We start from the raw sequence: 16329 nt of genomic DNA on the forward strand, positions 1-16329 counted from the left end.
ATTATCAACTCAGTTCAATTTATCCTTGTTTATTACAGAGTGGCCTTTCTTTTCCAGTTACTGCCATGTTTCGTAGCAGAAAATGTACCAGTCTGCCCTCCCTAGGAACTTTCTCAAATCTATGTTTAGAATCACAGAAACTCAGGATTGAAACAGACCTTAACGTGACCTAATCCCATTCCTGTATGATTTTCTATCTTCCCCATAAAACAGGGACATCCAGACCCAACCAGAGCAAGGCCTGTGATAAGGACTTCACTTACTCCCAGGCGGCCCAGCAGTCACTATAAATAGAACAAAGCAAACTAAGAAAAAAGAGGACTGCTACTGATAGCTGGTTAAGCCGAGAGGAGAACGTAGGGATTTGGAATGGAATTTGCAGCAGTTAATATAAACTATTTACAGAGTTACGAATGGATCCCTAAACTAGAACTGAAAACAAGGTGACAATAAATCTTCGACATTTGCACCAACACAAAACTAGAAGCAATCTGTGCTCCTTCCCGGACAAATGCATCCCAGTTCACAATAACAGAGTACTCTAACTCTGACATTTGGTTATCACGTAACTTTGTAAAGATGACAGAATTTATGAAAGACAAATTTCTTTATTTCCAAAATGGATAATTTTCTATTGGGTCCACTAACAAGTCACTTCATAGCTTTGTTAAAACTCTTAAACTGTTTCATCCACATTGAGTTAGCTCCAAAGGGAGGGTTCTTTAAACAAACCTCAGTTCAAGTCAATTTTCATGAAGTGAAACCAACACGAAATAAACTCTCTTGTTTATCTTTGCCTACCAGTATACCATTCCAAAGTTTTACATTTGCCAAACAATTTAACAGCAATCTGTCATTTATTAAAATGTAAACTGGTACCAATCCTGTTACAGCTGGGTGTCTGTATCAGATAAAAACATACCCCTCCCGAAAGGAATGGGTTAATTATATTATGATCATTACTACTGTTTTTATTATACAAGCTCATTACACCCCTTCTCCTCCTTCTCTTTCTCCTCCTAATGAACATATGCCTTTTATTTTAGGGTGCAGAAATGTGTGCGTGCGTGCGTGCATGTACACGTACATGTGCATATTTGAGGCAATCTGTGATTGTAAAGCAATCTTGTGCTTTCAGCAAATATACTAAATATCCAATCAGTTGTAAAATCTGGTGAATCAAAAGGAAATGGATGATGAGAAGGGCATATACTAATCAGACTTCCTAAGCTAGGCCTGTGTCAACAGATGTTCATCAATTGTCCTGTATCTCTCTGGACCCCCAAATAGACTGAAAAGTGGGATAAAAGACACAGTTCCAACAAGGGCCAGAGACTATGATTTCACAGACTTTTGTGCCCCACCCAAAATCTAAAAAACTCAAAGAAAAGTGATGTGGAATTGAAAGTTTACTTGAAGATAAAATGACAAAGCCAACACTCTAAACTGTGATCCTACAATATCTACAATGAGTTAGATCAGTGGTCGGAAAACTCTTTAGTCAACAGAGCCAAATATCAACAGTACAACGATTGAAATTTCTTTTGAGAGCCGAAAACAGACTTCTGCACCTGGGCCATGAAGTTTCAATCGCACTGTATGTTTCAATCGCACAGATATTTTGCGGAAGAGCCACACTCAAGGGGTCAAAGAGCTGCATGTGGCTCATGAGCCGCAGTTTGCCGACCACGAAGCTAGATGATTTTTCCAAGTAAAATATTAACATCAAATCAGAGCATGTTATGTAGTGGGCACTTCAAAAATACTTATGGAATAAAGTAATAAGGTAAGTACTGGTAACCTTAACATAGGATTTTCTGATTATGAAGAAGGAAAAGGTTTGATTTCAAGTTTTTTTGAGCATTTTCTATAGAATAGTATTAAACACACTTGTCAGGAAATTGTGAAATAGTGTCAATGCATTAGGTACCTGCAGATGAATATCAAAGGCACCAATTATTCTAGTTTCACAACCCAAATGGTACAGAAAAGACAGCAACAAGACTACTGGGCTGCACCCAGTAAGTTTTGTTATTGTGTGATTTTAGCCTGTCCTCCTTAATGCTTATCAGAATCTATTCACTGAAGGGACTTTGGGAGTTTGCTTGCATCTTACTTGGAACACCAATTCATCATTATATGGTGAGCTCCCCTAAGACAAGTGCTGAGTGTTACTCATCTTTCACTGTCACCTAGCACAGGAATATTATAACCGCCCAGGGAATGTCTCCTAAATGCAATCGCGGATAAATGAATGAGGGAAGACGCTGTCAAAGAAAACTTTAGGCAATTAGCTTCTCATTCTGACACCAAACCCTGGGTCACCTGTATCTGAAACATTGTCAGTTGACTCCTCATTTATAAAATTGCTTTCCTAATTAGAACTGCCCCCTAAGGAAGTTTTGGCCAGTCATAAGGAGCAAGGCCAAAGGATTGCCATGCCAAGTAGAATCCTGTCAGTTTGAATGAGAGTGACTTTTAAACTTTTCTTTCCCAAGATAACAAGTCAGATTGTGATTCTGAGACTGAGAAGGCTAACCTCTATTTTGTAAAACTGCCGTTTGAAATTCTCTGCTGTTTAGATAGTCCCTTATTCTGTCAAGTCAACACTGCCATTTTTTAAACAACCCCTTATTCTGGAAAAAAAAGAAAAAAAAGAAAAAAAAGAAAGAAAAAAAAATCACTTTGCTTTCCAGCTTGCTTGAATAATAAGATAAGCTTAGCTGTCTGACCTTGTAGGCCAGAGACTAGATACGCCCATACTCTCAATGCCATGCCAGATGTATTTTTTAATTGGATAGAACTATGTTGTTTTCAAGGCCACCAGCGAGATAACCACTAAGCACACGCAGGGCTGGCTCTTTAACAAAACGTAAAGTTCTGCTGGTAGCTCTGCTTAAAATTTGAATTCATTTTGCTCTAAGCCCACCAGTGTACATTAAAAAGTGTAATTCAAACTCTCTGCATGTTGCTTGGTTTTCTTCTCTGGTCTTCTGCAACAAGACCCCTCGTAAAATTGTGAGAGGTCAATGTTCCCTCCTCAGAAGTTTAGAATATTCCTTGTTGGTCACCGGGGGCGGTGATGAATTTTAATACGAAGACACAAGAAGATTTACCTGTAAGAAATACCTCTGTGGCTGTGTTAGCAATGCTAGTTTGAAAGTTAAAGCTCAAGCTGGGAGGATGGAAGTTTTGGAAAGATGCTATTGCTGCCCAAGTCCATATGAGAGATGGTGGGTCGCTCTGTGAGGAAAGAGGACAGATTCCATAGACTTTTAGAGAGTAGCAAAGGAAAGAAAGACTTATTAAATGACTAGGATGAGGAAAAGAAGAAATCACAAGGTTAGGAAGGGATAATGGGTGGGCGGTAATAACATCCACAAGTACAAAATACAGAAAGAAAGTTTGGTAAAAGCAACTCAACTGAAAATTATTTCCAGTTCTAACATTCTGACTCTAAAAGTCCAGTGAGTTTTGCTGAATTTTCATAAAGGAGCGCCAAAGAATTTAAAATAAAATTATTTTAACAACCGTTAAAAGAAAAGTCATGAAAATAAAAGCTTCGGTGTGTTCACACTTTAGGTCACTGATTAAATGAAGTTAAAATTTACTGCAGGAGTTCTCAGAGCCTTTAATATATTTTTAAAATTTCCTATGGGAGAATATAATGAGTGGTGTTTCTCAAGTAATTGGACAGCAAAATTCCTCCACCCTTGTTTTTAGCATTTTATTAATTAGTGTCTTATGGGTTAAATTAAAAAAAATACCATTTTGTCCCATTTATTTTATCCATTTCTTAATAATAAGCACAAGTTCATACACTTACCTTCCCAAAGGATCACTCAGCAATATGGACTTGATTAAACCCAGAGATTTCGAACAATCAAGACTTTTTACAGTATGATGCATGACTAGTCAGTATTTCACTTTTACTACTCTTGCCTTTGCAGTAGTGATAATGATTAAAATTTGTAACAGAATTAGAGACTTTCCTATGTTTCAGGAACTCTGCCCCATACTGTATAGGCATGAATCACATAATCCTCACAACAGTCCTAAAAAGTAATTACTAGCACTTAGCTCCATTTTATAGAGGAAGAAACTGATCCTCAGAGGGGCTACTTAACTTGAACAAGGTAAGAAAGTATTAGAACCCACCAGAGTCTGATTCCAGAACCTGGTACAGTCATCACCAGACTATACCATATACGCTAATAACTTATTTCCAAATTATTCATCAAAAAACAATGCAAGTGTGGCCCTTAAATAAATTCATTCAGTATATGCAACAAACTGGTATGGAAACTATTCACACATTCATTTACACATTCATTCACTAACTTCTAAGCAGACACTGTTTTAGGTACTTGTAATGCACAGAGCACAAGAGTCAAACACTGTGGGCTTTTCTGGAGAAGATAATTAATCAACAAGTAAATAATAACAACTAAAAGCATCAGAATTGGCAAGAAAGGGTCCTAAAGGGTTGTGAGTACATGTGTGTTATATTGTAGTTGGGAAGAACCAGGCAGGCCTCCTTGTCTGTCTAACTGTAAGAGTTCAAACGAGAGCGCTGGGTTTTTATATAAGGAGGTCACTGTGACCTTGACAAGAACAGCTTCGAGGGAGTGACAAGTCAGAGCCCTGATGTAGTAGCATCAAGAGATAATGGAAAAAGAGAGCTTGTAGAGGGAAAGTATGAACAAAGTTTTCAAGGAATTTTGTTCTAATGGGAAAAGGAGAAATGAGACCATAATTGGAAGGCTATAATGAGACAAAAGAGGGATTCTCCTCTCTTTCTTTTGAGGTAGGGGTTTAGCAGTATGAATGTGTGTGGATGGCAATAATGCAGCTGAGAGGGAGATTCTGATGATGAAGGAAAAGAGAATTAATTGGGCAGTATCTTTGATGAAGTGAGAAAGGGTGGCATCAGTGAAGAAATGGAGGAGGTGGACGAAGGTAGAGCATGAGCAATTAGTTCACCACAGTAACAGGAGGAAAGCTAGAATATGTGGTCACAGATGAAGGAAGGAGGTCAGATGTGACAAATACAATGACAACATATACAAAAACTTTTTGGATTTCTTAGAGGCCCATGTTCTGACTTCTTTAGCTTTGCTAAATATCTAGTTTCTGTAAAATTGTGGAAAACAGTATCTAGCTTATAAGATTATTGTGAAGATTAAAAGTTACCTATTTTAGGGATTCACCAAGTGACTATAGTATAACAGAATGGTAAATGTTAAATGTTTTTTGCGTATCATCTGTAACATCATCATTAGCATCAGCATCATCAAGTATATGCAGCCCAAATTATCATGCCTCTAATTCTTGCACTTAATTTTATAGCTTCTCAGCACCACATAAAATGTAACCTTTGGAAGTGCAGCAAGTTGTCAATTATGACACGGTTTATTCAACATGGTTTCTCTAATGCAATTTTGGTACATTAATTCTAAAGGGGCTATAAATTGAATCAATTCTGATTTTGTTAAAGTCTTTAAAAACAGTGTTACAGTCTACAGAGCCAAATGCTTATCTTATAGTGAAACAAATAGAAAGCATTCTGAAATCCAATATTTGCCACATTTTTTGATTAGCAAGAAGGAATGGATGCAATCAATACTTGGACTCCCTGAGCAAAACGTATTTATTTCCCTTGTGGAAATCTCTCTTGATGCCTATGCGTCTCTCTCTTGCCACCGATCTCTCTGGGTTGTCTTGACATTGTTGCCACTGTAGTCCAACTCATTATCAACTTAGCCGGGCCATTTCCACCTTCCACTCTTGCCTCCCCAGCCTCACCCCATGTATTCATTCTTTACAGAGCAGTGATTTTTTTAAAATTGTGTATCCCGCCAGGCCAGGACTCCGCTGAAAACCCCCAATGGTTTTCTATGACAGAATAAAATGCAAACACACTACATGGTGTAGAGAACCCTGCAGGGCTGGCCCCTGCCTACCTCTCCAACCCATCTCCCCTTGCCGGCTTTTTGTCCATGATGCTCCCACAGCCCAAAGTCACATTCGGTTCTGTGAGTCTCCCACACCATTTTCCACTCCCAGTGCTTTGTTCTTGCCATTCCTTCTGCACAGAACGTTCCTTCCACATTTCTTCACATGATTGGCCTTTGTCATTTATGTCTCCATTCATGCATCACTTCCTCAAAGAAGACTCTCCACCTTCCTAATCAAAGCAACTCTGTCCTCTCTCAGTCACTGGTTTTATTTCACCCATGACCCTATCCTTAGCTCATATAATTTTGTTTCTGTGTGTGTCATGTTGCTAGAATGTCGGGACTTTTATATACTACATATAAAACTTAGATGCCTTCTTTACTCCTTTATCTATGCTGTCTGAAAAGCGAGAGTTCAATACATTTAATAGAAAAAAATGAATTCCAATTGTTTATATTTTTGTAGATGATGTAGTTAAAACCTCAAGAGGCCATAGCAATTTTAAACTATCACATAGGCCCTGGCCAGGTGGCTCAGTTGGTTGGAGCATTTGTCTCATACATAGTTCCCCACTCCTGCTCTAAAGTCATATCCTCAGGCTGGATCCCCTGGGGTTGGGGGTGGAGGTTGCAGGAGGCAACTGATTGATGATGTAATTCTCTCATTGATGTTTTTATCTCTGTAAAATATCAATAAAAAGAGAGAGATGATGATGATGAAAGGAAAGGTTAGGCCCAGATCATGATTAAAATGGATGCTTTACGTTGCCCAAAGTTTCATTCATGAGAAAGGAGATGTGCTGGGAACCCCACTTCCTTCCATGGTTATAGGCACACAGCACCCTTATTTTTCACTAACTAGAAGGCAGCAGGATTTTTTTAAGATCTATAATTTGAAATAGATGTTTTATAACATTAGATTATGTGGTCAGTTTTGGGGGGAATCGAGGAAATCAAGTGACCTCAACCTCAGGAGTAAGCTGCCCAGTTAGGGAGGGAACTTGGGGGCCAGCATAAAAATAACATTGTCCTGCGACAGAGGTGGGACTAGGGAGGGCTCACAAAAGAGAGACACTGAGACAGGCTTTGCTGGATGATCTATCCACACCAAATGGAGAGTTTCAATATCTCTACTTCTGAATCTCACGGTCCCAGGAATGTATTCCTCCAAATGTAACATTAACATATAAATGAATGCATTTCCTTTGAATAAATCTAAGGGTCCAAATATACCTCTATCCTTTTTAAAAAATATATACTTTTCATTGATTTCAGAGAGGAAGGAAAAGGGAGAGAGAGATAGAAACATTAATGATGAGAGAGAATGATCGACTGGCTGCTTCCTGCATGCTCCACATGGAGGATCGAGCCCGCAACCCGGACATGTGCCCTGACCAGTAATCGAACCATGATCACCATGCTCAACCACTAAGCCACACTGTTACCCCTCTGTTCTTGTCAAGGGAAACTATCACTTAACTCATTTGCAGAACAGATACAATATGCAATCCCAAATCTTCTGTATCTCTTTCCATTAACCTGTGTCCTGGCTCTGTCTATGAGCTCCACCTAACCCTCTGAACTGGAGGATCAGAACCCCCGTTTCACAGATGGCCTCCCATGAGAATCATTTCCCCCTCCCCGCGCCCCTGACCGACAAAGCATGAAACCTACCATCCTGACGCCGTTTTCAAAGGCCTGCCGGGTGAGTGGGGCTGGGCCGTCCACGGTCTTGCCGTCATCGTCGGGGCCCCAGCTGGCGCTGTAGATGTGCACGTGCTGGGGGTTGAAGCTGACGGACTTCGCCTCCACCATGTCTGTCACATCCCCATCCAGCATTCGGACTCCTTCAGGACAGACGGGAAGGAGCTTCATTAGAGGCTAACACCCAAACAACCCAACACCTACCGTGGTTACAGCATTTGGGAGGGAGAGGGTGAAGAAAGAATAATCTTTTAATCAACACTTGAGGGAGCATAATTTCACCAGAAAAGGACAATTCCGATTTTTCCAAAGCTTTCTTGGGAAGATAGGAAGTTATAGTGTAAGTTACATGTAAAAGAGCAAAACTTCTTTTTTTAAAAATTATTTACTTATTTTGTTAAAGAGCACAACTTCTTTTAAAACCTTTCTGAGCTATTGTTCTCTTTCCCTAGGTTTCCGTCATCTCTCCCTTCTCTTTATCCTTGTCTTAATGGAGTAGTTGACAAAGAGAGCCTCAAGCAATCCATCTTCCCTAAACTTCTCTTCATTAGATCACTTGTGTTCCTAATTGGCAGAAAGCATTCTGACCTTGGCAGTCTTACAAAACTTGGAGAGCTGCCAAGTCAGGTTGGTCTCATTTCCTCCATACTTAATATTATTTCCTAATCTGCGAGACTGATGTGAATGTAATATATTACTTCTTTGCCAAGTTATTTATAAGTCAAATAATAAATGAGAATGCTTTCTGTGCATGTAAGACATCAAATAATTCTCACAAGGTTTTAGCAATGTATAGTCATTAATCTTTATTTAAGCATATTCCCGTCAGACAGATAGGAATTTATTATTAACCTTAATTCGCAAAACTAGACACAGATATTCAAACATAAGTTATACGTCATATGCCAGGCTTTCCTTGTATTTTTGAGATGCACAACAACTAATTGGGAGCTTAAAAACTCCTTCAGCTTAAGCCAAATACCATCCCTGACACACTGTATTATTTTAAGAACTAGAGGCCGGGTGCATGACATTTGTGCACTGGGACAGGAAGTGGGGGGGGGGGGGTGTCCCTCAGCCAGGCCTGCACCCTCTCACAGTCTAGGACCTCTTGCTCCTTACTGCCCACCTGCAGCGGAGGTGGAAGAGGCTCCCACCACCACCACTGGGCTCGCCAGTTATGAGCCTGAGTCTGGTCTCTGGCCGATTCATGTGCCCCCAGGGGCCAGCTTCTGGGTTGAGCATGTCATGATGGGTGGCTCCACCTTTCGGTGGCTTTGCATGTTAGGGTTTTTATTATATAGGATATCTCTCTGCAGTCCAAATTTACTTCTTAGGAAAACCAGTTATCTGGTAGGATTTCAAGTTTGTATTGATTACCACTAAATGGGGATTAAGTAACATAACCCCACATCAGGTAGCATTACGTACTATGGGGGTTTGAGGTGGAACTTGTGGTAGGAAATAAAAATGTTCTTTAAGAAACTGTATCTTTTCTGTGTTGTCAAAGGTGTTTAACTTTTAACTACAAAACTTACATAGAAAAATAGAAAGAATGACAATAACTTCTGATCCAGCCACTAGTAGACAACTGTTAAAAAGTTTTGCCACATTTTCTTCATCTAAAAACACACATATTGAGCTGAGCCATCTTAAGTTACATGGCAAATATGATATTATATCCTTTCACATGTTTTACCAAAAAATAATAGAAATAAATGCCCAGTAAATATTAAATTCGCCCAAAGCATTCCTAAAGACATGGCATTTGGTTGTTACATCTCAACTGTCTTTTCCTCCAGACTTTTGGCTTCTTAAGGATTTTTAAAGGAACAGGTGATGTGGGGAACAAAGGTTAAGAACAGTCCCTTTAAAAGTTAGGCAATGGGAACTGTATTTAGAAAGTCTCTGCAGTTTCCATGGAAACAGAATACCCGGCATGGTGCTTTGCATGGGCTGGGTCTTAAGAAGCCAATGGTTTTCATTTGACATGAATATTCAAAATTCATCTGCGTGGTTTTTACCAAAGAAAGATGAACTACTTCATATTCTTATTTTCTAAATAAAAGCACATAATGAAACGATTTTACTGATATGAGGAGGTCTGAAACTAACACTGGACTAACCAGGATCTCTAAATGCCAACATGCAGGAGCGTCTGCAAAACACCTGGATACAGTTTCTACACTGTGACTCATAGGTTCACGTGTGCGCACACACTGAATGTAAGATAAAATAATATCTACATGGTAATATTAATTTCTCGATCAAAAACTGACAAGAAAGAATTTGGTGTCAAGTTTAAGGAGGAAAGGTTGCTTTTTCTTCATTTGACTACAAGCCTTCATTCCTTGGGTGTGTGGGGTTCAATTTATAATTCAGAATGTTCCTGTTTTCAGGATGACTCATTGCCATACAATCTTTAAAAAAAAATATTTGTGACTCATTGCCATACAATCTTTAAAAAAAATATATATATATATATATATATATATATATATATATATATGTATGTATGTATGTATGTGTGTGTGTGTGTGTGTGTGTGTGTATTTTTTTTTTAATTGATTTCAGAAAGGAAGGGAGAGGGAGAGAGAGATAGAAACATCAATGATGAGAGAGAATGTTCTGCATGCCCCATACTGGGGGAATCAAGCCCACAACCCGGGCATGTGCTTTGACGGGGAATTGAACTGTGACCTCCTGGCTCATAGGTCAATGCTCAACCACTGAGCCATGGCAGCTGGCCACCATACATTCCTGTTTTTACTGAGGGTCCTTATTCAGTCAAGTCAGCCAGTCGTTTATCTGTGAGGGTACACAAGTTCATTTTTTTATTCTCTCAAGGTCAGTGAGTGCTGGGTGAGCACTGAAGAGTAATGACAGGAACGAGGCATGTGTCTGTGTATGTAAGAGCTGTGTGTGGCCTGGAGAGCAAGGAGGATGAACCGGGCAGCCCCTGGAGCCATGTGATTCTCATGAGAAGAGCAGGGGCCTCCCAGACCCTCAGGATTCTTCAGGAGAAATCTGTGTCTTCTCTCCTAGCTCCTCCTTGAACTTCTCTTCCCTTCGACACATAGCATAGGCTCTCAGGGTCTAACTGTTGCCTAACATGCTACCACGTTCTAGGAATTCAGCGTGAAACAGAGGAAAGGGACAGGTCTAGTTTACTGAGGGCTGACATTTGAGGCAGTCTCCAAAGCCTTTTCTCAGCACCGTCACTGACTATCCCAAATACCTCTGTCTTTATCCTAGAAAGGATTGTCATTTTTATTTGTTTAGGTCCAACCTTCTTTATCATTCGGAAACAAATAGTGTGTTGGAAACAAAGGTGTCATCCTGGTCCCATTTATCTCATAACACCCTTTTAAGAATCCCTTCCAGGGGACACCTTCAAAGCCACTAACCAGGATCTATACCATCTCTTACATTGTTTTATTCCCATCTGCATGTGGCTGTGGCAGCAGGCTATCCTAACAATAATGATTACAAACGGGAAAAGTTAAAAGGTTGCTTTTATTAATGCCTGGATTTAAACTGCCGTGGTTGGGTCCTTACAGTGAGCTTATGTATATTTGAGCTAGTGCATGTGTGTGCATACAATATGAAATTATTAGTAAGAACAGACTTGTTGCACTATGGGACTACACAAGGAGTTTTTGCCATTTATCATTTTCATTTAAACTAAAAGGCCATGTTTATAAAGCCTAAAGAAGAGGGGAAGAATTAGATATTCTGCTTTAACATACTGTATTTTTCGGACCATAAGACGCTCCGGACCATAAGACACACCAGTTTTTAGAGAAGGGAAATGAAGAAAAAAAGATTCTGAAACAAATAGTGTCCTAAAATATTTTATGTGCATTAAAACCCAACATCACAGTCATAAACACATGTAATCAACCCTGTAAACAGCAGCATTTAGAACCATTTTAGAGCCAGGCAAGCACACAGAGACCACACAGAGCCAGGCAAGTAAAAAAACTTTTTTTTTAAAGTATATGTGTAGGCTATATTTGGACCATAAGACGCAGGGACTTTTTCCCCCCACTTCTGGGGGGGAAAAAGTGTGTCTTATGGTCCGAAAAATACGGTAATTTCAAATCGTTCTTCCTATAATGACAGAGATATTATAGCCTGGTCTGGCGTTTCTATTATTAGTTCTTTCTGACTCAAGCGCACCGATTGTATCGTTCTCTACAGATGTCATTGGCATCATTTTCAGGATTGGACCATCTTGTTTAACGTACTGGACAACTCATTGTGGGGACTGCTCCTGAGGTCGTTAACTGTATTCAGTACCACGTGTTAACACGGTCCTTTTGCTGTCAGCAACAGTTGGACATTATGATGCAAACAGATGCCTGTTCAAAACGGGGTTCTGAAAGTCAGTGAGCACGAGCGCGCTTGGCTCACTTCTACAGCCACATACGATCGTTTCCCATACCTCCGATCTTGGCATTGAAAGCAATTCCGACTGTGCAGTGAGAGTTGTTTGCTGCGGCTGCCACTTCTCCAGCACAGCGGGTCCCATGCCTGCAGGGAGAACACACGCACTTTCTAAGTAAGACACTCCATTCTCTCTAAGTCCACACATCATAGCTATCACTCAGGCTCCAGATTGCTGAAGAATGTTATCAAGCTGGGGGTTTCCTCCAACTTCCTACGCAAGTAGTGCTTAATCTGCCTGCAGAAAATGTTTAGCACTTAATTACATTCTGCTTTGGATTATATTCCTGATACGTTTATTTTTGATATCTTGCTTGCCGAACTAGAAAGTTTCCTTGAAGGCTAAAATCAGATGGTACGTTTCTTTGTATATCTAAAATACCACTGTCAATAAGGTAACCCCCAGCCATATGTGGCCACTGGGTACTTGAAATGTGGCTAGTTTGGCTTTATCTTGTTTTTTTAATTTAATTTCATTTTAATTGGATTGAAAACTAGTCCCCAGTTCCATTCTTAGAAAACTCAAGAATGTCAGTATGAGACTAATTTTTAACTGTAAATTTAAATACAGATCAAGTATCTCCAATGGGAATTTATCACCAAAAACTGGACTGCTGAAAATACACACTGTATTTCAAAAAGATTTTATATAAAATACCAAGAACAGGAAATATCCCATTAATAATTGTTTTATAACAATGACATGTTGAAATATCTTATTTAATAAAATATATTGTCAAAAGTTATTTCATTATTTTACTGCTTTAAAAAATGTGACTCTTAGAAAAGTAAACCTTCCCCCCCCCCCCCCCCGCCCCCCAAAAATAATCCCTGTTATTTCTCACCACAATAACTTAGCTCCTTGGTCAAAAATATTTTTTAGCTGAAAAGACTTCTAAGATCATCTTATCCAAGGACGAGAAAGAAGTTTCAGATGTAAAGAACAACCTGCTCAGAAAAGGTTGCCTAAAACCCTTTTAGGTGTGGAGAATTCCAAGGCCTGGCTGAGCTGTAGAAAGGACCCTAAGACTGATGACAGCATCTGCTGTGGCTGCAGAAGAGGATGCAACAACCATTGTAGCCGATTTGTCACGGCTAACGAAGCCCACCGCCCACTGCCCTTCCCTCGTGTTTAAAGGAGGAGGCCCTGATTTGTAAAGAAATCTGTCAAGAGCAGCCAAAGAGTGACTAAAACTCCGGCCCCCCAATACCATTTTAGTGCTTTTTATTTTACAGTGCAGGTGCCGCAGACCACACGTCTCAAGGGATACGGCTACAGTCTGGGCAACTATAAACAAGTTACTGCTTACATCTGCTAGGTACACAGTTTACACATGTCCTGCTTTCCCCACTCAGTATGTCATGCATATTATTTCCACGTAAATATTAATGTATATATAATTTAAAAGGGTAGTATTGTATAACATATTCTTTCAAATTATATCTATATAAGTATAGACACACATCGCAGTCTCTTTAACAAGCCATTTACTCCTCTACTCCTAGAAATTTGCCCAATTTTTCAAGAATATTAACAAGGCTCTAAAGAACAGTCTCAAGTATATATATATATCATTTTATACATCATGACAAATTCCTAAAAGTGGAATGACTGGATCAAAGAGTAGAAAATATATTGTCACACTGTTAATAGCAGATAAAAGCAATATAACCAAGCCTCATAAAAACTGCAAGAGTAACGATTATTACTACAAATCACCAAATTTTGTGCATGGCAAAAATTAAAAAAAGAAAGACCATAAGCCAAATTGAATGACAATATGAAAAATGGAGAAAAATCTGAACAAACCTCTATGTACCTAATTCCCTATTATGAATTTTTCAATCTTTTTCATTCTTGCTGATCTAACATGAAAAATGTTACCTTGTTACCTCACTTTTTATCCTCTATGACTAAATTTTTTTAAGTTATTATTTTTTAATCCTCACCCAAGAATCTGTCTCTACTGATTTTTGGAGAGAGAGGAAGAGAGAGAGATGGACAACCTGTCTGAGAATTAAACCCGAAAACTCCAACTGAGCCACCTGGCCAGGATGTACTATATTGTGTCTGTTTTAATTACTGCAAGTGCTACTGCAACATGGATTTTGGTTTTTAATTTTGTTCTAGTTTAATCTGGCCCATGGGTTATTTTATTAAGAAGTATGATTTAGCCGAGACCGGTTTGGCTCAACGGACAGAGCATCGGCTTGGGGACTGAAGGGTCCTGGGTTCGATTCCAGTCAAGGACATGTACTTGGTTGCGGGCATATCCCCAGTAGGGGGTGTGCAAGAGGCAGCTGATCGATGAATATCTCCCATCGATGTTTCTAACTTTCTATCTCTCTCCCTTCCTCTCTGTCCAAAATCAATAAAAAAAGAAAAATATTAAATTAAAAAAAACTTAAATTCAAAAAAAAGAAAAAAAGAAGTATGATTTAAAACTTTCAAGTGAATAAGAGTATTTAGTTATGTTTCTGGTATCAGTCAACAGCGTGATTTCCTTATAATTATAATTTTTTGAAGCAACTGTTTGAATTTTATGAGATTCACACATGGCTAAGTATATGATCAATTTTTATAAATGTCCCATATGCTTGAAAGGGTGTATATTCTTCAATTGTTCTTTGTAAGTCCACTATGTCAAGCTTGCTCATTATACTGTGAATTTGTTAATGTTCTTTGCAGTACTATTGATTTTTATTCATTGAGAATGGAATTATTTAATCTATTAAGTAATAGATTAAGTGACATAAACCATTTATAAATATGTAGTAACACTTTATGGCTCTAAGATAAAAAAAATCATCTGGTTAATATTTAAGTTTTTTTTGTTTTGTTTTGTTTTGTTTTTTACCTGTTTGCTCCTTTTGCTTTCAAACATTCTGTGTTCATATTAGTTATATTTCTTATAAATAGAGTGTAATTTTTTTCAAGATAGGCTAACTTTGTCTTTAGCCAAGAGTTAGTCCATGTACAGTGACTGTATCTATTAATATATTCAGAGTCTAGATTCAGCAATGCTTTTTTCAACTTTTCTCAAACAATATAGACTTCAGAATGTTTTAACTCGGGTTATCCACCTCTTGACACATGAGTCCCTGTGATTATAGGTATATTCTGTATTTTGTTACTGTAGAAATTACCCACTATGATTACTACTTTAAAAAATCAGTTTGTTTAGATTTATAAATACATTTTTTGCTCTATTTCTTTCTTGTAGCTCATACTTCCTTATGAAATTATTGATTTCTTTCTGAAGAACATTCTTAAATGTAACCTCCAAAGAGTCTTTTGGTAGCCCAAAGTCTTTTGGTAGTCCTAGAAAATAACTTTATTTTACTGTTATTTTGTTTTTTGAAAAATAACTTACTTGGGTACAGAATTCTACCACTAATAGCACTTCAAAGTTCCACTGTCTCCTGGATCCTACTGTTTCTGGAGAGAAATCATTAAGTTTATACATGGTTTTGTTTGTTTTTTAACATGTTTTTCTTGAAACTCCTAAGCCTCAATTTAATGTTTAAATCTTTAGGAGTCTTAGCTAATAACTTTGAAGTCTGCTTTTACATTATTCTCTAGGTCTCCCCATCAGAATCCCAACTAAACATACATTATATCTTTATATCCTATCTTAATCTTTAATCTCATCTTTAAGCTTTCTTATCCTTCTCTCTCTGGTCTGCATTCTGGTATTTTGCTCCATTCATTGCATTATTCATTTCAATTATTACATATTTCTTTTCTTTTTTTTTAAGTTCTTTATCAAGTGTGTCGGGCTAATTATGCTTTTTTTAAATAGTTTTTTTTTTCAATATTCATGTCTTTTTTTTTAAAGAGTTTTTTATTTTTTATTTATTTATTTTAGGAAAGAGAGGGAGAGGGAGAGAAACATCAATGTGACATTGATGGGCTGCCTCCTGCACCCCTCCTGCTGGGAATCGAACTTGAAACCCAGGCATTGCTCTAACAGGGAATAGACATTATATGAAAGCCAGCAACCTTTCAATGTACAGGATGATGCCCAACCAATAATAAGCCACACCAGCCAGGGCTTACTATTCATTTCTGGATACAAATGAATTATCTCTAATAATTTGAAAACACGTGAACCAAATTCTGTTTTTGTTGCTGGCTTTTTAAAAAACAATATAATTTTATTGATTTCAAAGAGAAAGGGAGAGGGAGAGAGAGACAGAAACATCAATGATGAGAGAG

General features: G+C 38.3%; 1 protein-coding gene across 7 annotated transcripts in view; it reads right to left on the reverse strand.

Moving 5' to 3' along the window:
- The window catches only part of PCSK5 (proprotein convertase subtilisin/kexin type 5), a 394890-nt gene that overhangs the window by 230524 nt on the left and 148037 nt on the right, over positions 1-16329 (reverse strand). For all 7 annotated transcript variants that reach the window (XR_004987160.2, XM_036433764.2, XM_036433763.2 and 4 more), the window contains exons 6-7: positions 12109-12197; positions 7632-7804 (exon numbers count right to left, since the gene is read on the reverse strand). Coding sequence is in view for 6 of the 7 variants with exons in the window: in XM_036433764.2 (XP_036289657.1) it covers positions 7632-7804; positions 12109-12197 (262 nt within the window). In the remaining variant the exon portion in view is untranslated. The remainder of the gene's footprint in view (positions 1-7631; positions 7805-12108; positions 12198-16329) is intronic.

This window comes from Pipistrellus kuhlii, unplaced genomic scaffold (assembly GCF_014108245.1).
Source record: "Pipistrellus kuhlii isolate mPipKuh1 unplaced genomic scaffold, mPipKuh1.p scaffold_m20_p_12, whole genome shotgun sequence".
Taxonomy (NCBI): domain Eukaryota; kingdom Metazoa; phylum Chordata; class Mammalia; order Chiroptera; family Vespertilionidae; genus Pipistrellus; species Pipistrellus kuhlii.